General features: G+C 44.9%; 1 protein-coding gene and 2 non-coding genes across 3 annotated transcripts; 1 reads left to right on the top strand and 2 right to left on the bottom strand.

Annotated features, from left to right (window-relative positions):
* Positions 1-476: 476 nt before the first annotated feature.
* On the bottom strand, positions 477-9,261 carry PSMB3 (proteasome 20S subunit beta 3). The gene is made up of 6 exons (XM_053261028.1): positions 9,007-9,261; positions 6,785-6,969; positions 6,473-6,580; positions 4,538-4,715; positions 4,072-4,166; positions 477-745 (listed from the first exon to the last, which is right to left on the bottom strand). Exons 1-6 carry the CDS (start codon positions 9,007-9,009, stop codon positions 697-699), a joined length of 618 nt encoding a protein of 205 aa, XP_053117003.1. The 5' UTR covers positions 9,010-9,261; the 3' UTR covers positions 477-696.
* TRNAV-UAC (transfer RNA valine (anticodon UAC)) lies at positions 5,854-5,925 on the top strand. Its single transcript has one exon. It is a non-coding gene; the product is annotated as a tRNA-Val (tRNA).
* Positions 9,262-21,811: 12,550 nt separating the features above from the next.
* Positions 21,812-21,885, bottom strand: TRNAN-GUU (transfer RNA asparagine (anticodon GUU)). Its single transcript has one exon. It is a non-coding gene; the product is annotated as a tRNA-Asn (tRNA).
* Positions 21,886-22,915: the final 1,030 nt, after the last annotated feature.

Here is a 22,915-nt window from a genome sequence, read left to right as displayed (position 1 = left end):
GCTGCTTGGAAAGAAGAATTTCTCATTATTTGTTTCACTCAGCTTGTCAGCTCTCTACCAATAAGCCTACTACTAGCAATTAGATACTGCCTTATCCATGTTCTGCAAGGCCCAAAAGAAATGAGAAAGCTTTCCTTTTCTTCAGCCCTCTGCTTTCTTGGCAAGTAGAATCAGAGGAAAAAGCACCCATAAGGCAGCAAAAAGTTATTCCTACACAAGCCTCACTGAGGGTTGTGTAAGTGGATCTTCTGGATCTGGTTCTTCTGTAGTATTGATGGGATTTTTAAAAAGCCACTTCTGGCTCCAGTTTACTACTGTAATATTCTATACCTAAGATTCCTATTTGCAATGGCAGAGGAATATAATCTTTATATTGAGGTAGTGTGTTAGTATTTGAAGAATACTAGGTTTTTCTCAATAGTCTACCATGTTCAGAATTTTATATTTTAAGTGTACATATTATACATGAAACCAAATAGAATTGTTAATGAAAATTTTATTCCAACAATACATCTTATTTTTCCCCATTTCAATGGGGATTAGACTAAAATTATACAATTTAACAAGAGGAATTCCAAGCATTGTTTTTGTTCTAACAATACACCTTGTTTCCCTATTTATAAACAGGGATCTTTGACTGTAAAGTATCAAGACCATGTAAAGCAAAATGCGGAGTATCCCAAAACAATCACCCCCTTAATCCATGCGAGCTTTCAGTGTCCGGGTAGTTATCTTGTCTTTCTCACTAGTGAAAAGGAGAGAAAAGAACATGGATGAAATCTCACAGGGTTGCTCGGCTGCAAGTGCTCATTTTACCTCTTCGGGAAGCACCATCAGATATCCCCCACCCAGCTAGATAAGACCCCTGCTCACTGAGCAAAGAGGCACACTTAAAAGTGGTCATTCTCTTAGATTTAGCAGGCGGAGAGCAACTGCCCCTATTCAGCTCGGCATCCCTCTAGTAGCTGTTGCTGGTGTTCTGTCTTGTTTCATTTAGATGGTGAGCCCTTTTGGGACAGAGTCTTATTTTTCTATGCTTTGAACTTTTTGTTGAAAAGCAGTATATAAGTATTTATAGACTGGTCCAGGCCTCCTCCGCTTCTCTCCAGCAATTACCACACACTGCTCTCTAAAACTACACCCACCCAGTAGGGAGGACCAGATTATGTGGTCCCTTCTATGTGACTAGCTTAGCTTCACTGCTAGCAGGGAGGTAGAGGAGACTTACTCTCCCTGCTGTTAAAATTATAGAATTTTAATATATTTATAAAAATACTTGCACCCAACGTTTGCTTCCAAAGAACCTCCATGGCAGTTTTTACAGCAAGTGGCTGACACGATGCACACGCTAATGCAGCCTCTATAGTGGGGCTGCAATGAAACTGGAAGATAGCACTGGCCCTTTTAAAAACTAGCAGCTTAAGCAAACAGAGTTACCACATCTATCCCAGTTTGCAAACGTGCAGACAAATAGGGTAACACTGCTTTCTTAAGATGCTGGTTTTTAAAAAGGGCCAGCGTGATCTTCCCGCTTTGCTGCAGGCCTGCAATAGAATCTTTATATCTGGTAAATACAAGATCAGCAATTTAACATCACAGCAAGAATTAAAAACCAAGCTCTGCTAAAAACAGAATGCTTTTAATACAAGCCAAAAATGTACTGCAAACCTGATGCTTCAAGAGGAGTGCAACCTCCTTCACAACAGCCCTTACACCCTAGCGTTGCTCTTCTACTGACTAGCTGTGCCTCTGTCTTGTCAGATTTTGACCCAGCTTTGTAACCTATGTCCAGTCCAGGACCATACTGAAATCCGATGGGGCAAGAGAAAGCAAGATGCATAGGTATCAGTAGATTGGGGTTTTGCAGTTAGCTGATATCAGGCAACTTCTAATGGTTTCATATAGCTGTTGAACAGCATAGATCAGAGTGCATAACTCATGCCCTGGTGGGCCGAAACTGACTGTGACTTGGTGTGTGGACGCCAAGGTCAATCTTTAGGGTGCTGATTATCAAAGTAATACTTAATATTAATTAATTAAATCAAATTAAAATGAATTCAATTACAATTTAACTTTTGTTGGCAGGCCCAGATTAATTTAAAATTAAATTGCATTCTAATACATAAATACACTTGTTAAAAAGAAAAATAGCAGAGGCTCCTCCATGGATTCACAGCCCTTCTTGATAATTCACAAACAAACTTGAAAACAGTACATTTGAAAGGAAAAATAATACAAGCCCCCATGGTTTCACAGTTTATTATTCATACAAATCACACCACTTAACATGGAGCACTTGTAAGGAAAAAATTAAGAGAAGTTTTTCTCTGAAATTTGGATTAAAATTACACTTTGATCCTTCACCACAAACTACACCAGTGTGGAAGGTAAGAGAGAAAGGTGATGGGAGAGGCTTGACCAGAGAGAAAGGGAGGGAGGGAGAGAGAAAGAGGGATAGAAAAAGGAAAAGGGGATGGGGCAGGCTTGAGGGGAAAGAGGGTAGGTTTGGCTTGAGAAAGAGGGAGATAGAAAAAAGGGATGGGGCAGGCTTAAGAGGAGAGAAAGAAAGAAAAGGTTTAAAAAGAAGGATGGAAAGAGGATGGGTAGGTTTGGCTTAAGAGAGAGAAAGGGATAGGGATAGGAAAAGGAAAAGGGGATGCTTGAGGGAGAGAGGGGGAGAGAAAGAAAGAGGGGGAAAGTTAAGGGAAATGGAAAGAGCCACCCCACCGTGCAGAACCTCCCGCTACTTGCCGCTTCCCTCCCTCTGCTGCAAACCTCCGTGTTGTTGTTTTTGTACATTTTAGCCACCACCCAGCCGAGGGGATGGCTACCGGGGGATTAGCCGGTTGTCCTTCTACTCCCCCCCCCCCCGCAGCGGCGGCTACCAGAGCGACTCTGGGCCTGCCTTTTCGCCCAGCATCTCTTCACAACTGCAAGGCACAAGTAGGCTTGCATCCTACTTTACGTTCCGCTGCTTGAAGTCTGTGGACAACTTCACTCCGAGCACCTCGGCTGCCGCCGGGGCAGGAGCTTCCTGGAAAGAAGGACGCATGCACTCTCATTTCCATGAAGCTCCTGCCCCGGCAGCAGCCAAGGTACTCGGAGCAAAGTTGTCCGCAGTCTTCAAGCAGCGGAACAAAGGCAGCTGCAGTTGCCGCAGAGGCGGGCGGGTGGATGGGCAATGAGCCCCGTGGAGGGCTTGGGCAAAACATAAAGGTAGCCGTAGTTGCCAGAGAGGCTGGCAGGCGGGTGGGAAGCAAATGGCGGGCCTGGAAAAAAGGCCTTGTGGGCCATATGTTGGCTAAGACGTCAAAGAGCAGCTGTCAGTAGCACCTTATGGGACCTGACCACCAGGTAACAGTAGAGCTGTTGCAAAAAAGGCTGCCCACAAGCCTCATCCCAGCCAGGCAGCTCAGAAGGATGGTGGATGGTATCAAAAGCCACTAAAAGGTCTGTCAAAACAGGGTAGTACTCCCCATTTAGCTCACAGCATAGGCTATCTGCTAGAGCAACCAAGGCAATCTCAGTCCCAAAACCAGACTGGAACCCAGACTAGAAAGGATAAGGATAAAGATAATCAGATGAAAATGGCAACTTCGCCAACTCAGGTATTCCAGGCTAGGGGACTTCAGCATCAATGCTAATTTTTCAGATTAACCAGGGGTGAGGTGGAGTCAAGTCTAGACTACCTCCACCAGTAGTGTTCCCTCTGACAGGGATTCCCAGATGTTGTTGACCAACTCCCATAATCCCCAAGCAAAGGCTATTGCAGTTGGGGATTCTGGGAGTTGTAGTCAACAACATCTGGGAATCCCTGTCAGAGGGAACACTGTCCACTAGCGGTGGCAGGGAGAGTCTTGGGCAGCCAGATAGCCAGTACAAAAACAGAATCCCTGCTCTGTCTCCATGCCCCACTATTAGGTGCAGACACTCAACATCAGACAACTGCTAAACAGGGTACCCTTATGTGGGGGATGGAGTCCCTGCAGCTCTACCTTTGTTCACCCCACAGATGTGTTTTTCAGATAACTTGTTAAAAAGGCTCATCCACAGGACTCCAGTTGTACTTACATTACATGGACTATCACACCCATGCCAGACACTGCATCTCTGTCCACTGCATTGAGCATAGCTTGGCCTATGGTTTCAAAGAGGTGATCTGGTTCCTGCATTGAAAGGGAGATTTCTTAAGAGAGCGAGAGAGATCCCAATATTCTACATGACTTATCCTTTTAATTCATTCCTACATGGTTTGGGTGGGTTGTTGTACCCAGAATGAGTCTGGTATGAGGGAAGACTAGATTCTCTCTTTTTCTTTTAGAAGTCTTGAAGGTTTGCATTTGTTAAGGGCAGGGGGGATGGACACAGAATTACTGATACAATGGACTCCTGCCCCCATTAAAGGGCATTCTGGAGGAGAAGGGATATTCTCAAAAGGTAGTCCCAGATAATCTAGCTTTGAGATTATTAAAGCATAAATGAGACACACACACACACGAACTCAGCAACTCACTTCTGCTGCATTCCTCTTACTCACCATGTCTGGCTCCCACAGGGACTCGCACATGCCATACATCTGCTCTGCGCAGGTCCCACTGACCACAAAGTCATCTGTCGTCATTGGACAGCCAATCAAGTCTAAAGAGCAAATGAAGGGTTCATATGTGACTGGGTCCAGCCCAGCTATCACTGGTTCTGTATAGTAAGGTCCAAACCTGGAAACAGCAGGAAGAGATAGTTATACACATCCATTTATTACTGTGGCTGAATACCCCACCTCACCAATCCAAAAAGATTTTCAGAGCAGACAATGCCATTAAAATCACATAAGAATAATAAAAATATAGTAAAAGTAATTATACCCTACCCCTTCAGTGCACTACTGCTTGGGGCAGCTTACAACATTAACAAATAGATACAATATAGAATCAGAATAAAAATTAATCAAGTCAAAAAGTTAGACACAATTTTTAAAAATGCAAATAGGCAGCAGTGTGTATAGAAATCAGTACAGGACAGAAGGCAAACCACCCTAAAAGGCTGAGGATACATTTTTAAAAAAAATGTTGAACAGCAGCAGGTTAGCCTGCCTGGGAAGAGAATTCCAAAGCCATCTCCAGTCACCATCTGATGGCTTCACCTCTGACAGTGGTGAGATCCAAAGGACAACTTCAGGGAAAGACCTCACTACAGAGACAGGCTCATGCTGGAGATGGCAGTTGTGATGGTACCCAGTTCCCAAGCAGTTCAGCACTTTAAGGGTTAACATCCGCACTTTGAATTATGTCTGGAAACACACCAGAAGCCAGTAGTTTTAAGCCTGGCAAGATGCATTTTGTACAAAAGGTCCTAACTGGTAATCTAGCTGCTGTCTTTTATACCAGTTGTAGTTTCCAGTTTTCAGAGCAGCCCGACCAACAACTCATTGCATATTGGCATAATGCAATGAATTTAATCCATTCTTTCCAAAATTTATGCTGCACACATAAAAGAAAAGAGGTAGAAGAAACATTTTAGGGTGCCACTGCCAACAGTGGGCTATCCTCAGGAACACCTGTTTTTCCAAGGCATGGAGGGAGGAACAAAGGTGTGCCGGAGGAAGGCATCTGGAAATGCCAGTCACAGTCAATGCAGGGAAATGAATCCAATTCAATTTCCCTTGAGATTATTATGGAGACAGAGCTACTTGTTCTTAGGATTTCTCTAACTTCCAAGTATTTAAGATACGCAAACAATTTTATCTCAATTAAGATGCAGCTTGCTTGAGTAATCTATAGCTACTGAAAGTGCTTTTTGTGGGGGCTGACAGAAAGATGGGCCTGTCTTTGGGTTGGGGGTGGACTAGACTGGGATGGGGCTGTAGCTCAGTTGTAGAGCATCTGTCTTACATGCAGAAGGTCCCAGGTTCAATCTCTGGCAGCTCCAGGTAGGGATGGGAGACTCCTGCCTGAAACCTTGGAGAGCAACTGCCAGTCAATGTAGACCAGGGCTATTCAACTTTAGCCCTTCTGCAGATGTTGGCCTACAATTCCCATAAACCCTGGCTATTGGCCACTGTGGCTAGGGTTTATGGGAGTTGTAGTCCAAAAACAGCTGGGGGGACAAAGTTGAGCAGGCCTAGTGTAGACAACACAGGTGGACTAATAGACCAACTTGGCATAAGGCAGCTTCCTATGATCCTAAGGCCTCTTGCAACTCTGAAGATTCTATAATCCCTGAACAGCAGCTGATGCTTGAACATAGCCAGCTTCCAAGCTAAGATTCCAGGAGCCAGTCTGAAGTGCAGTCAGAGTTTCAGTCTGCTGTATAACTTATCCTCATTCAATCTTGACTTTTCATACATCAGTTAATCTGGGGTAGCAACACAATTCAAAAGCATCCATCCATCTTGGGAAACAACCAAACCCCTTCCCCATTAAAAATCTGAGCTAAGATGCTTGCACCCAAGCAACTCAGCTGCTTGATCTCTCACCGTCTTTCATACAGAAGGTTGGACACCATACTCATCAGAGTCTGGGGTTTGATTTGCCTGCCTTCTTTCAGTTCATAGAGATTCAACCGGAACTTGAGTCTTTGGGCACTGCAAGAAGAAGCAAGAGTTTGTGTTAAATCCACTAAGGCCTCAAGTCCAAATCTGTGAATACTTGCAGCTAAGGAGAGGGCATGTTGCAACTGCACTGCACTATGGCACAGACGGCACCCAGCTCGGGTGTAAGCAATCTTGCTTCTTTTTGGAAGAGCAAGTTGTTCCAGGGTTTATCCCTGATCTAGTGCAAATACTTACACTGTCTGTACATCAGTGGCAAGTCCAGCCAAACCAATGAATAATCTGTCTCCCATTGGGAAAATTTTCTGAAAGTCTGTAGTCACCATCTGAGCCTGAATGCCAAACCTTCGGTCAGCAGCGATGGCCACACAGTTTTTCCCCTTCATTGCCATGACGGCCCCCCCATTATAAGACATAATAGACTGGAGAAGGAAAAATAAAAGCTGGTTAGTGGAAACTATCAATCAACAGTTGTTGTAATGCTTTCTCACTGGCATGGAGATTTTACTCAAGTAAACCAGACATTTAAAAAATAGATGTGTAGATGAGCAGCAGTAACATGTTTCCACACTTTTCAGCTGTTTGCAGACCACAAACCCTGAACATATGTATGATAGGCTTTGGAGTGAAGAAGTGAACCAGTTAAAAGATCATGCTTGGAAATCTGGCAGCGTCTTGGTTTTGTCTGCCTCCCATCTTATCCTGCATGAAGAGAGAGGAGGGAGGACAATAACCAAAATCCTGCCCTGCTGACTGAAGACAGGAAAGGATGAAGAGTTCATGCTCCATTTTATGAAGTGAATTTTTCCCCACCTAGCAGAATGTAATTTTAATCTACTGCTTCAGGTAACAAAGGCTTGGTTCACACATTGCACCACACACACACATATACTATATTTCCATAGTTTATTGGTTAGTGTTTTTAAAAACTGTTTGAGCTACATTAAACTTGATCAAAATCTTCAGTGCAACCACACACTCTGCATGGTTCAAAGATCCAGCATCTTCAAACCTCGGAGAATTCAGACTGTACTCAGAATACAACAGTAAAAACCATATTAGGAACATCCAGACTGACTCCGGTATTATATGTCTGGAAACAGGATCCCCTCCCTATGAAATGTTATCAGAAAATCTTTAACTATTGGTTAAAGCTTATGGAAATGTGTTATTTGGAACAAATGGTATCCAACTTGCAGGAAGTTATATCTAGACATCAAAATATGATATACCTACTCTGGCTATTCAGAAACATTTTCTTCAGAGAGACTCTGAGCTAGCCAAGGAGGAGTTCAAACGCAAAACCTATTATGTATTTATGTATGTACAGACAGATTTCAAGATCTATTATGTACAGATAGATTTTTCTTCTCTTGGAACCTTGAAGGTTTCTCTCTGCGTAACTTACTTAATTTAAACCAAATTTAGAGGACTGTTTATTCAAAATCAAAAACATGATATGTGATATATCTCTTGCTAGATTCCAATCCATGCCATTTGTAGCTCTGAAGGGTAGATTAATTAAGATTCCATATAAATTCACATCTCTATTAGTGTTCATGACAAAGATCTGCCAGATTATTTGGACATCCACTACTGCAGGGTAATATCTTGCTGCCTTTTTAAAAGCACTGTGTTAAATGGTCTTCTCTTCAAAAGACAGATTGTTTGCTCTTCAACTATTAATCTAGGATAATGAAAAGAGCATTACAGAAGCAAAACTTGCTAAAATAAAATAATAATTGTATCACACATTTTAATATTTAAAATATAATGTTGCTCAATCTTCTGCTTTTCAATGTCTTTATAGGAGGCTACAGACTAAAGGGTGAAAGCGAAACTGAAACAGAATATTGTTTAGAAAGGCAGCCCCAAAATTAAGAAAAGAACAAAATTAAGTTCTGTTCATCTTTTTTCTTGCAACAAGTGTAACGTGAGCTGGCTCTCACTTCAGATCTTATTCACGCCCTTCAAAATCATTAAAAAAACATTTTTTTAAACCCTGGAACTCCCATAATCATATGCTAGTACTTTTTAGCTTAGTGATGAAACAGGATTGAAATGTTTTGCCACTATTTTGAGAGCAGGTATAATCTTATAGTTAAGAAACTGGGTCACTAATCAGGAAGTCCCTAGCTGGAATATCCCTTCAACCACGAACTCGGTGGTCTTAGACAAATCACTATTCTCTCAGTCCCAGCCCACCCCCCACCTATAAGGAAACAATAAAACTAGCCTACTTTACACGGCTATTGTAGAGATTACAGCAAGATAATACATCTGATATGCTTTTAACATTTAAAATCATTATATAAATGGCAATTATTAGAACTATTAAAAGTCATCTTCATTATTGCCTTGCCTCCCCACAGTTCAGCCTCCCCACTTGATACCCCTCACTCCCTCTGAGCATCTTTTAGTCCCCCTCCTTCAAGCACCTTCCCCCACGTATGACCCACCATGATGGAGCCTGAATAAAAACCCTTTTCTCACGAAACAGCTCCTCACTCTCCCGAACAGCTTCTTCCTGCAGCTTCTAGAAAGCCCGCCTTCGCCTCTCTCTGCTAGTGGCTGGCACGACCGTTCGCGCTCTTGCGATTGGAGGCTCCTCAGCTGCCAGTCATGGCTTGATGAAAGATTCGGTCGGGCCCAGCGTTTTATTTCAGCGGAGGAAGTGAAGAGTCATGGTTTTTTTTCCTATCTCCACGCGCGACAACCGGAAGTAGCCGCACGGAGTGCTGGGACAGCCGGCAACCCCAAGATGTTAAAAAAGCTCCGTGCAGGCTTCGCTTCCGGTTCCCATTGGAATCGGCCATGTACGGGGAAGGGCTAGTGGAACCACATAGGGAACGTAAAAATGCATTACACAGGTCCGGAAGTGCCTGCATATTATGGGTGGAGAGATAAAACAGCATTCCGTCCTATTATTCCGCCCAACCCCCTACTCAACCTTCTGTAGCATCTCAGAGTAGAGCCTTCTGTTTGCGGCTTGCGTTATTCCTGATAGAAGGGACATTGTTACACCCTGAACAGCCTGCTCAGCTAGTGTGTCAATTTTTTATCGAATCCATAGGAAATTGGCTAAGTTATGAGGAGTAAAAGTTAGAAAACAGACAGGAAACCTCAAGACCACAGTTGGGTTTCCCTCCTGCCCACCCACCCCAATCTTTATAATGGGATTTAAAAAATCCAAATAGGGAGCATAGACTGACTCAACTGCTAAAGAGAAAGATCTCTTTAGATGGTCTGTCTTCCATACAACAGACTTTTCATGACTTAGTTGAAATAAATATGTTTTGAATTTCTACAAATTAAGAACAAAGAGGGCTCTGTAAGGTCAAGTTTGGATATGCTCAGATCAGTCGGGATGCTGATGAGAAGAAGACGCCCACAATGAATATATAAAACTTTTCAACAAAAGTTCCCAAAGTGGTTTACATAGAGAAATAAAAATAAATAAAGATGGCTCCCTGTCCCCAAAGGGCTCACAATCTGAAAAGAAACATAAGATCAGGGGCGGAGCCACCATTGGGCCAATGGGTTCAAAGAACCCGGGCCGTGAGACATGGCCCCGACACACACCCCGCGTCTGACATCAGACGCGGAGAGGCTAGTTTAGCTCCCGAGCGGGGGCCACGCAGCCCTTTTGGGAGCTAAACAAAGACTGGCGCTGTGTTCGCAGTGCCAGCCAGGAGCGGCTCTTCCCTGCAAAGGCAGGGAAGACCTGCTCCTGGGCTGCGCTGCAAAAGCAGCGCCAGCCTTCGTTTAACTGCCGAAGGGGCAGCTCGGCTGCTTCGGCAGTTAAAGGGCAACTCTCCCCTGGCCGAATGGAGCCTCAGGGCTCCGTTCAGCCAGACGTCAGACGCGGGGGCGTGGCTAGCCCCAGTGTCTGATGTCAGGCAGGGTCAGTGGGGCTGCTGCGGCAGCCGCACACAGACCACCGGTGGTCCCACTCCGCTCTAGCGTAAGATAAACATCAGCAACAGCCACTGGGTTGTTGTGCTGGGGATGGATTGGGCCACTGCTGTGCTGGGGATGGATTGGGCCAGTTGCTCTCCCCCTGCTCAGTAAAGAGAATCACCGCTTTTAAAAGGTGCCTCTTTGCTCGGTTATCAGGGGGAAGAGGGAGAAGGCAATGAGTGTGCAGAGAGGGGAGTAAACAGCCTCTTCCCTTATTACCCTGGAAACAGCTGTGAAAGGGGTCTCTGCCAGTGCTAGCTGGGGAAATTTTCCCTACTCCCAAAGGAGGAGAAATGTCTTGGCAGCGTAACCATTACAGCTGAATAGTTTAACTCATGTTTCTGACTCAGAAACATGAGTTAACCATTCAACTGTATGTAATGAGGTAAATAGGAGAATAGGCCTGGCTTCTTACCTCTGGCTGCTTTTGTTTTGTGCATTTTACTTCAGAATGGTCAGACCTCAGTGCTTCTGTATGGTTTTACCACCTTCTAGCCTTGTTCCTCATAAGGGGAATGGGCTGCTGAGTTCCTTGTAAGGGCCAGAGAGGCCAGGACAATTAACAATTCTATGACAGGCAGAAACTTAACAGGTACAACTCTGACCAGCATATGAAGGTGCAAGCAGCACCTGTTGATATTCTACCTGTACTTCAGCTGCTTGACAGCTAGAACTGAAGTGAGTAATGGCCTTGCCATTACTGTGTGTGTAAGTGCTCATAACCTGCTCCCCACCAGTATGCTGTTGCACAGACCCATGCAATTTAAATGCAACCCCCCTAGGGTTTGGGGCACTTAATCATTTTTTGGCACCTGCCTCCCACAACTGAGGAGTGCTTTAACTTAAGCTGCCCAGGTTGCTCATTTGCTGAGTCAAATGACCAGCCTGTGTCGATGACCAGTGAATGACTAGCCTGTGCTAGTTTGGGAATAGAATGAGAGCTGGAAAAGAGTGGAGGAGCTTGGAGCCCTTCTTCTGTTGCTGCTGCCCAGGGGGCATAACTATAATAGGGCAAGGGGAGACAGTTGTCTGGGGCCCACTACCTTGGGGGGGGCAGAGGCAAGTCACATGACTGACTCCCACTGCGCACCTGCCTAGGCTTCCTTCCGTTGTTTTCATCCTCCGAAATTGATGTGAGTGTTAAGACCTGGAGCTACCAGAACAGCATGTCTTTCTCTAGTACCATTAAATTGCATTGTCCACAATTTACAAAACCGTTTTAAAAATAATTTAGGATGATGTTCTATTGTGGCACATAGGAGTATATATATATATATATATATATATATATATATATATATATATATATATATACAGTGGTCCCTCGACTTACGAACTACTCGACATAAGTATTTTTCGAGTTACAAATGGCAGTTTTAGATCCGGTTTTAGATGCGGTTTTTTCGACTTACAAATTTTTAGATGGGGTTTCCTCGACTTACGAATTTTACATGCGGTTTCCTTGACTTGCCTGCCTGTTTACTGCCTGTTTATTCTTGAAAAGAAATGTTCCTGTGCAGTTTGCAAGCCTTACTGGGGGTCTGGGTCTTTTTTCTAGGCTCCGGAACGCATTAATCCATTCCCAATGCATTCCTATGGGAAACCGCTTTTCGACTTACGAACTTTTCGACTTACAAATGTGCATTCGGAACGGATTAATTTTGTAAGTAGAGGGACCACTGTGTGTGTGTGTGTGTGTGTGTGTGTGTGTGTGTATATATCACTATGCTTTTTGTTACCACTCTTCAGCCTCATTTAAGATTTCTTTATTTCATGAGCTGAGTTTCAGTGACGGGGTGGGTGGAGCATTTTAAAATCTTGTCTCTGGGCCCACTCCAACCTTGCTACGTCCCTGTTGCTGCCTCCCTCCATTCAGCAATGCAGGACTTGCGATCCTTAGGGCCAACCAAACTCTCTGTCTCCCTGAGAGGCAACTTTTAATGGTACTGCAAGGAGCTTCCCTCTGTGACCAACCAGGCCCAAACACAGCCAAGTCAACTGTTGCACACACCACTGATTTCCAGGCACCTGAGATACCAGGGTGGAGGCTCCTGCCTGAGTAGCCACAGCAGCAACAGAGCCGAGCAAAGCAGGAAGTGGGGGAGGAGAGCAAGCCAGAGATCAGCTAAGCAGCAGTCCCTGCCCACTTGACGTTCACCTAGGGAGCTGCAGCACCCCCCAAGAATTGGTGTCCTAGGTCTGCCTAGTGGATGGGCCAACTCTAACACTTATTCCATGACTGCTAAGTTTACTTAGGAGCCACTGGTGAAGGGTATTATAAAAAACTTTGGGAGATTTCAAATATAGAGTGTTTGATTACTTTTCTCGCTTGTTGACGCTCTCAAAGGACTCCAAAAGCCTGGTGAGGCAGGACTTCCCTTTGTAGAAGCCATGTTGGCACGGGCGGAGCCGCCATTGCGCTAACGGGTTTGAAGAACCTGGGCTGCCGTGCTTCAGGGGCCACGCCCTGCGCCCCAGCCGCACCCCTGTGCCTGACATCAGACGCAGGGGCATTATTTTGCTCGCAAACGGAGCCACATGGCCCCGTTTACAAGCAAAATCCAGCCAGCACCATGTTTGCAGTGCAGCCGGAGGGCTCTCCCTTCTTTATGCCTCGTTTGTGAGTTAAACCAGTTGCTCTGCTTATGGGTGTTGGAAGTTAAAGGACTTTGCGCTGTCTCTTTGTCTCAGACAGTGGAGGACAGACTAGTAAGTCAGAGGGCTAGAGAGTCAAGACATTGGTCATCCCTTCTCCACTGCTCTGATGCTATCCCTTTGAAATGTAGTAGATTGCTACTCTTAGGGATTCAACTTCCTTCCTCTCTCTCTTCCCTACCTGTCCCTCTACCTTGCAACATGGCAAGCTTCTCTCCCTGCACCATATGTGCAGAGAGGATGCAGAATCCATCTGCATCCAGCTAGATAGATAGATTAGAGATCCTAACTCCTCACTTTCCTATCTAGAATGGAGTTCCTTAATAAATGCCTTTTATATTGATTTGAAACTATGAATTGGCTCCAAGTTACTTTACTCTCAGTATACACGCATGCTTAACTAATCCGCTGTGTTGTGCCTATGTGCACTCTGCTATAATGAGAAAGGGATTCTCTCACCACAGAGAATTTCCAACAGGGGGCAGGGCTAGGGGGCCGCAGCAATGGGGTGAACCCAGGCCACTGCTGGTCTCCCTCCGCCCCTGCATGCTGGTTCTTCCTCAACACAGAAATACATATTCTATATGTTAATGATTTCATATTTAAGGATGATTTCATCCAATTTACCCAGAACAACCTGGCCGAGTGGCCAGTAATTTCTCAGATCCTCACTCAATCTGTTTTAAACAATCAATGGTACACTGACTACTTTCCAATCCTCCAGGACGATGACTGATTTTGTTTGCTTGCTTGTTTGTTTGTTTGTTGTTCAAACATATGTTGTCAAACCTATTTGAAGCAACCTGCAAAGCAGCAAATCTTTCAAACAATAAACTCATAAGATCCAATTTAAAACTACAATTGCAAAATACTATAAAAACAGAAATAATATCAGAATAGACCAATAAAAACACTTAAAAAGCAGCAGCATAAATTCTGTGGGAACAGCGGCAGCCAATATTCAAACCTACATCCAGGGCAATTTCCAGACAGTTTTCAAAGGCAGCATCACATAGAGTGCATTACAGTCATCTAAAATGGATGTAACATGAGCAGGAATGACCAAGGTCAGATCTTTGGAAACAGCAGCCGTCAACATTCAAACCAACAGAAGTTTCTGGACTGTTCAAAGGCAGCACCACATAAAGAGCATTACCGTAATCTAACTTGAATGTAACCTGAGCATGAATGACCAAGGTCAGGTCCAACTTCTCCAGGAATGGCCCAGCTGGTAACAAGCCCTCCTAGCTACTGCCATTACCTAGACATCCAAGCACAGCTGAGTGTCCAAGAGTACCCCTAGGCTGCATACCTAATCCTTCAAGGGGAGTGCACTCCATCTAGAATAGGTGGTAGAGCAGTTCAACAAAACTGGGACTACTTCAAGAGCGTCCTTCTTGTCTGAACTGCAGAGATGCACCTAGGCAGAAGCTTAGGGAAGCTGGCAGTGGCCCATGTGTGGCCGCCGCTGTGGCCCCCTGGCCCCACCCCCACATCTGATGTCAGACTCAGGGGGGTGGCTAGCCACGCGCCCACATCTGACATCAGATGTGGAGGCGTGGTCTCCCTCCCAAATGGGAACACGCAGCCCCATTTGGAAGGGAGATTGGCCCCCACTGGGTTGGGCAGCACGGGCCAGAGAAACTCTCTAAAGGCAAGGAGAGCCATTCCGGCCGTGCTGCCAATGCAGCGTGGGCCGATTTTCCTCCCAAACAGGACAGCATGGCCCCATTGGGGAGGGAGATCAATCGGCCCCACTGCGTTGGCAATGAGACCAGGAGTGGTTCTCCTTGCCTTTAAGGCAGGGAGGGTCATTTCGGCCCATGCTGCCCAATGCATCATGGGCAGATTTCCCTTCCAAATGGGGCTGCGTGGCCCCATTTGGGAGACCACGCCCCCATGTCTGACGCAGTCCCTGATTGGTGGTGGCCCGGGTTCTTTGAGCCCATTTGCCCAATGATGGCTCCGCCCCTGCACATAGGTAATTTTAGAGCCTGAACCTAAAGGCTTTTGGAGCCCCTCTTCCCACCTCCCTTCTGCAAGTTAAGCATCATCCCCCTACACACACACACACACCCCATGACACAGACAGTATTTTTAACACGTGCATTCTTGAGGGCACAAACAGCAACTGAACTCACACGAATGTAAGAATATAAAACAAATATATTTATGCACATATGCATTAGTGGAAAAATTTCAACCTGCAACTCAACATATTCCTATCCAACTCATTTCTTTCCCCACACCCCCCTCTGTCTCTAAAGAGTCCTGCCCAGCACAGGTCGCAGTCACGCTCAGCCAGCAATGCAGCAACCACACCACCCGGGACAGACTAAAGAGGATTTCGGGGGGCCCCAGGGGGTGTGGAAGCCTGGACTTCAGCCCCAAAGTCCAGAAGTAAGAGCACCTCTGCTGAACTGAGCTTCAGCTTTTTTGCCTCCAGCAGTAGCAGCTCAAGACCTCTGTGTGCCTAAGGCAGAGTACCAAATGCAGCCCCCTTGTGTGCACCCTCCTCTTCCTATTTTTTTTTAAAGTGGGGTTAGAAGGGCACCTTCCTGCCTCACCGGTGCCCCAATAATCCCCCGCCTGAAGTGACTGCTTTACCTCATCTCATGGAAGAGACCCCTGGCCTCCATTCATTCCTGAACTGATACCAGACACCCGTTTGGGATCTCCTTTGCCCTCCTGGGATCAAAAGAGGGAAACAAGAAGTAGAGCTGAGTGTCACACCAATTGCTCTTCAGCCCAAACCTCTGGGTAATATCTCCCAGCAGTTTCATAGATCAGGGGTGGTCACCCTGAAACTCTCTCCAGTAATCGCTGTAGTCCAGAAACAGCTGGAGAACCTCAGAGTGGCCTCCCCCGATGCAGACGTTAAAAAGTATCTTGGCATTTTAGGGATGTTGCATATTTTTCTCATGGGACCAGCAATTTCACTTATGTTCCTTAAGAACCTAAAAGACTCTCTCCCCAGCTATTAATATGCTCATCTGCTAAGATCTTGTGATGAGGCCCTTTTGCAGGCCCTGCCACTGGCGAAGACATGCGAAAGGGCTTTTTCTGTTGTGGCACTGACCCAGAGTGTGGCACTCCTGCCCTGGGAGGTCCACAGGGCCCCTTCCCTTTCTGTACCAGTAGCAGAAACATAGCAAGATTGGTGTGTGAACCTTGAGGCCAGGGGTGTAGTGCAGGGACGGAGCGCTGGTACTTCTCAGCTTCTCGGGCTGTTGGGGTGGGCATGGCCATGGGGATTGTCATGGAGAGCGTCTGTACTTCTGAACTGGCAACTATATCACTGCCTGTGACAAAAGGTGAAGATGGGCCTTTGCTCCTCCTGCCTTATTGGCATGGATGGATCCAAGTCACGACCTCACGACCCAAGTCAGACCTAAGTCCATCCGTCCATGAATACATCCAATGCTTTGGTTTCCCGCCCTTGCTCCTCCTGCCTCTTTGGCATGGATGAATGCATGAATATTCTTCTGAACTGGCAACTATATCACTGCCTGTGACAAAAGATGAAGATGGACCCTTGCTCCTCCTGCCTTATTCAGAGAGGTGCAAAGGGGAGAGCAAAGAACAAGCTGTCACCCAAGGGTGGGGGCAGCAGGGAGGGCTATCATCCGAGGCCCAGGGACATTTGTCCCCCCGCCCCGCTTGCAGGGGCGTAGACTTCTCAATTTCCCAGGGAGGGCACCGAGTACATGGGAGGAGAGAACTATTCACACATAACATGGAACACCTGTACAGGTGTACTCTATGCATATATATATATATATATATATATATATATATATATATATATATATATATATTTGTGTGAATAATTATATAGGCATTAACTTTAAAATTGAATCCAGGGACCGGACTCCTCAGATTAGGATACAGACTCTGTGTGTACTGCTGTAGTGAATTTAACATAACTGGCTAGTTTGGAAAATACAGTATAGCCCTATTCAGCTGTTACATTTAACACTCATGTGAGTGTACAGTGTACACATACAGCTCTGTATACAGGTACAGCCATGCACATGTTGTCTTCAACACAGGTACAGCAGGACACTCCCTAGCCATACTATGCATTTGAGGGACCTGTACCCAGGTTCACATTTAAAATTAATGGCAGGTACAGTTGTTCACACAAAGACATGTATGAGTGTACAGACATCTGACATAATGTCTGAACAGGGCTTCTGTCTGAACTGGCATTGTCCGCATCAGTGGCGACTGGTGAGGGTGGCACAGGCACTGGGGGGGGGCAGGGTGAGAGGTACCATTAAAGAGTGATGACCATGCGGACCATGCAAATGGTCTCCATGCATGTGCAGAGGCCAGGTGAGTGCTGGAGCGTAGCTCCCTGCCACCCCATTGGCCGGATATGGCCAGAAGTCCCCGATGCACCTGTGCACGCCAGCACGTGCGTGCCCACATCGCCTGCCTGCACATGCACGTGCCCGGCACGCGCAGGTGCGTCGGGGACTTCCAGCCATATCTGGCCAACGGGGGCAACAGGGCAGCAGGAAGTTATGCTGCTGCCCCATCAGCTTTCTTAACAAAGGATGCCGGCAGGGGGAAAGCGGCGGGGTAAGTGCACCCTCCCCCACTCTTAAAGCAGCACCCCCGCGGCCTTCGAACCGGTTCCATGCACATCCCTGCCACAGCCACAGCCGCCACTGTGCAGGATGCCGGGCATGGTGCTGCTGCTTGTGGCAGCTTGCAGGTGGTGCTGGTGGTACTGCCAGTAATAACTTTGTAAAGGTTTCTCTTGCTGCCGCCACCCCAGCGCCACCTTCACCAGCTGCTTCTGGTCCACATATAAGGCAGGGGTACCCAACCTGTGGTACTCCAGGTGTTGCTGAACTACAACTCCCAGAACCCCCAGCCACAATAAATTGTAGCTGGGAATGATGGAAGTTGTAGTTCAGCAACATCTGGTATACCACAGTTTGGGAAACCCTATAAAAAGGGAAGTAAGTGTTCATATCCTGTCCCCACCCCAACAATGCTTCCTGTTGCATAGACTCATGCCATTTGAAATTTAAAAGTATTTGAACATGTTATCCAAACTCACCCAATGTATTTATTCATAACTGTATACATACATTGCATATAGATCAATATTTTGTGAATACATTCTTTTTAGAATGTGAGCCCTTTAGGGAAAGGGTTCCATCTTATTTGTTTGTTATTTCTCTGTGTAAACCACCCTGAGCCATTTTTGGAAGGGTGGTATAGAAATCAAATTAATCATCATCATCATCTTCATCATCCTATATTCTGCGACAATATCTATAACAATTGACAATAAAATTCAGCCATCCCAGGTCCTTGGGAAGGACACAATGTCTGGATAAAACAAACCAGTCAATAACACCTGTCTGACTGTGTAAATAAATAATAATAATATTCCAATAGATTATAATAAAAAGGCAGGCTGGATGAAAGAGGTTGAAAAATGTAACCAACAAATGCAAGATCTAATAATAACACCAGAATTAATAAGTGAAAGAGCAAAGAAAATTAAAAATTGGACTGTGCCAGGCGACGATGAACTGCATGGCTTTTGGCTTAAACACCTAACAAGCCTTCATAAACAACTATCAAAACAGTTCAATCACATTTTGCAAGGAGGTGATATTGAACAATGGCTAACAACTGGGAAAACTCATCTCATCATGAAAGACCCAGCAAAAGGTGCAATTCCAAGTAATTATAGACCGATAACCTGCCTGCCAACCAGGTTCAAATTATTAACTGGAATAATAGCAGATGAAGTCATGCAACACTTATTAACTAACAAACAGCTTCCAGTTGAACAGAAAGGAAATTGTCCAAACACCAGAGGCACAAAAGACCAGCTGCTGATTGACAAAATGATTTTAGAAAATTGCAAGAGAAGAAAAACAAATCTAAGTGTTGCATGGATTGACTACAAGAAAGCCTTTGATTCATTGCCTCACACATGGATACTAAAATGTTTAGAAACAACTGGTGTCAGCAAAAACATTCAGATATTTATTTAAAAAGCAACGAGCATGTGGAGTTCACAGTTAACAATCAATGTTGAGACACTTGGACAGGTTAGCATTAGAAGAGGCATTTTCCAAGGGGACTCACTATCCCCTCTGTTGTTTGTAATAGCCATGACTGCACTTTGACAAATACTAAACAAAACAGGCCTCAGATACCAAACATCTACTGTAAAACATCAAGTCAAATCAACCATCTGCTGTACATGGACGATCTGAAGTTGTCTGGAAAGTCCCAGTCAGAAATCGAATCACTGCTAAACACTGTCCGTATATTCAGTAGCGATATAGCAATGGAGTTTGGACTAGACAAGTGTGCTGCATTAATAATGAACAGAGGAAAAATAAGAAAAACAGAAGGAATAGAACTGCCCAATGGAAGCAAGATCAAGAACCTGGAAGAGAAAGGACCTTACAAATACTTGGGCATTCTCCAGGCTGATAATATTGCACACACTGAAGTTAAAAGAAAAATGGGAAGTGAATACATCAGGAGAGTTAGAAAAATCCTAAAGTCCGAACTCAATGGCGGGAACACCATACAAGCCATAAACACCTGGGTTATACCTGTTATCAGATACACTGCAGGAATAATAGACTGGACCCAAGCAGAGCTAGAGATGCTAGATCGTAAGACCAGGAAAATCATGACCATCAATCATGCTCTGCACCCCTGCAGTGATGTAGATAGGCTATACCTCCCTCGCAGCTCAGGTGGAAGAGGAATGCTGCAAGTCCATCAAACAGTAGAGGAGGAGAAAAGAGGCCTTGAAGAATATATCAAGGACGGTGAAGAAGATGCACTTAAAATGTTCAATAACGAGAAACTATTCAACACCAATGAAACAAAGCAGGCCTACAAGAAAGAACAAGTCAAGAACCGAGCAGAAAAATGGAGAAATAAGCCACTGCATGGTCAATATTTGCACAATATAAGTGGAAAATCAGACATCACCAAGACCTGGCAATGGCTTAAGAATGGCAACTTGAAGAAAGAAACAGAGGGTTTAATCCTGGCTGCACAAGAACAGGCACTAAGAACAAATGTAACAAGAGCAAAAGTAGAAAAACCAACAACAAACAGCAAGTGCTGCCTTTGTAAAGAAGCAGATGAAACCGTGGACCACCTAATCAGCTGTTGTAAAAAGATTGCACAGACTGACTACAAACAAAGGCATGACAAGGTAGCAGGAATGATACACTGGAACATCTGCAAAAAATACAAGCTACCTGTAGCCAAACATTGGTGGGACCATAAAACTGAACAAGTTGTAGAAAATGAAGATGTAAAAATATTATGGGACTTCCGACTACAAACAGACAAACATCTGCCACACAATACACCAGATATAACTGTAGTCAAGAAGAAAGAAAGAAAAGTTAAAATAATCGATATAGCAATACCAGGGGATAGCAGAATAGAAGAAAAAGAAATAGAAAAAATCACCAAATACAAAGATCTACAAACTGAAATTGAAAGGCTGTGGCAGAAAAAGACCAAAGTAATCCCAGTGGTCATTGGCGCCCTGGGTGCAGTTCCAAAAGACCTTGAAGAGCACCTCAACACCATAGGGGCCACAGAAATCACCATCAGCCAATTACAAAAAGCAGCTTTACTGGGAACAGCCTATATCCTGCGACGATATCTATAACAATTGACAATAAAATTCAGCCATCCTAGGTCCTTGGAAAGGACTCGATGTCTGGATAAAACAAACCAGTCAATAACACCTGTCTGACTGTGTAAATTAATAATAATAATAGTAATACACAAATGCGTGTACACAGATTGTGCATGCATACACCATAATGTGTGAATTGTCCTACAGTGTTGGACTTCAGCTGGGAAAATATCCTCCAGGCATTGCATCAGGCAGAAATGTAATAGGTGCAGTTTTCCTGGCAGTTCCCCATCCATGATGGGGAAGGCTGTGCATATTTAATTTCTTTAACATAGAAGCGCCCTATCCCCCTCCATGTCCCCCCCACCCCGCAATTGGATGTAGCTTGTTGTTGTTGTTGTTGCTGCTGCTGCTGCTTCTTTATTGGACAGAAGACATGATACTTCAAAATTTTGCATAAAAAGGGGGTCTGTAAATTACACTTCTGTGCTTTTTAATCTAGATGCCAGGTAGAAATCCTTAAGCTAAAGCCTCTTATCACTACCTCTCTATGACATTTAAAAGCACGGGAGCCTTTGGGGGGGGGCGAAACAATAGTCTGTCTAGTTTATTTTGTGCTTTTTTTCAGTAGACGACTTGATTCTTTCAAAGCATCGCAACGAAAAAAAGACTGCTTCTCTGCATGCTTACATTTTTATTTCTTCTGTATTTCCATTCAAACTCAGGCTTTATCCCTTCATTCTTCACATAACTGGAAACCTGCTTTAGGAGATGGAAATGGTTCCAGCTTACTCTCTCACACTTCTTACCATCTTAATTCCAGATTGTACCTCTAAGAACACTTAGCTTGTATGTAGCTCTCACCTGGAACAAGTTGGACTCTCATTCATTTCGGATTTCAGTTTTCTTTGCATAGATATAGATGTGTAAACCCACTTGAGAAATATGGACACTCGGGTTCAAAATAAATGGCGTATTGATTTTCTAAAAACAGCCGTCCCTGGGTGGGCTCGAACCACCAACCTTTCGGTTAACAGCCGAACGCGCTAACCGATTGCGCCACAGAGACTGACTTTAAGCTTTGAAGTGCTGCAGATAGCTAAGTCAAGCATAAAAAGGTGATTCTTTCTTCTACCACGAGGGGCAGTGTGAACCAAAAGATAGGAAGTTGCTGGAGAGACGGAACACTATTTTCGTCTCTTACAGTCAAGCAATACGTTTAGGAAGCGATGGCACACAACACCAATCCCGTGGGGAAGTAAGAGGCGGTGTGTGTGTGTGTGTGTGAGGCTAATTGCTGTGTCCATCAAAGAGGATTTTGCTGCCTTGAAGGAAATCTCTCCGCGCCTTTATATTCTCCCCTAACAACAAACAATCTTGTGACACCTAAAGACTAACAGATTTCTTGCATAAATATTCGTAGAATGCAGCCCATTAGGAGCATGAAGTGTCCTCCACAATCATGCGGACAAAGAAAGAGAAAAAACAAATGTGTGCTTACTTTTTACATATTAGCTTTGCAGAATAAGGTCATTGACTACACTCATCCCGGAGCCCTGCCTGTCTCCAACTTTCCATGGCTGGGCAAGGTAACTGAGAGGGTGGTGGTCTCCCAGCTCCAGGAAACTGGAGGAAACTGATTATCTAGACCCATTTCAAACTGGCTGTGCTATTGGGTGGAGACTCCCTTGGTCAGCATGGTGGATGATCTGACAGTTCCAGTCAGGAACTGACAGAAGGAGTGTGACTCTGTTGGTCCTTTTAGATCTCTCAGTGGCTTTCGATACTATCAACCACAGTATCCTTCTGGAGCATCTCAAGGGGTTGGGGGTGGGAGGAATTGCTTTGCAATGGTTCTGCTCCTACCTCTCGGGCAGATTTCCTTGGACACTGTTGCTCTTCAAAATCTGAGCTTTTGTATGGGGTCCCCCAGAGTTTCATACTGTCTCCAGTGCTTTTTAAGATCTACATGAAACCGCTGGGAGAGATCATCAACAGATTTGGTGCAGAGTGTTATCAGTATGCTGATGACACCCAAATCTATTTCTCCATGTCAACATCACCAGGGCATCAACTCCATAAATGCTTACCTGGAGGCA

Source organism: Hemicordylus capensis, chromosome 6, assembly GCF_027244095.1.
Source record: "Hemicordylus capensis ecotype Gifberg chromosome 6, rHemCap1.1.pri, whole genome shotgun sequence".
Taxonomy (NCBI): domain Eukaryota; kingdom Metazoa; phylum Chordata; class Lepidosauria; order Squamata; family Cordylidae; genus Hemicordylus; species Hemicordylus capensis.
Note: the sequence above shows the minus strand (reverse complement) of the source record. Positions and strands in the feature narration are given on the sequence as shown.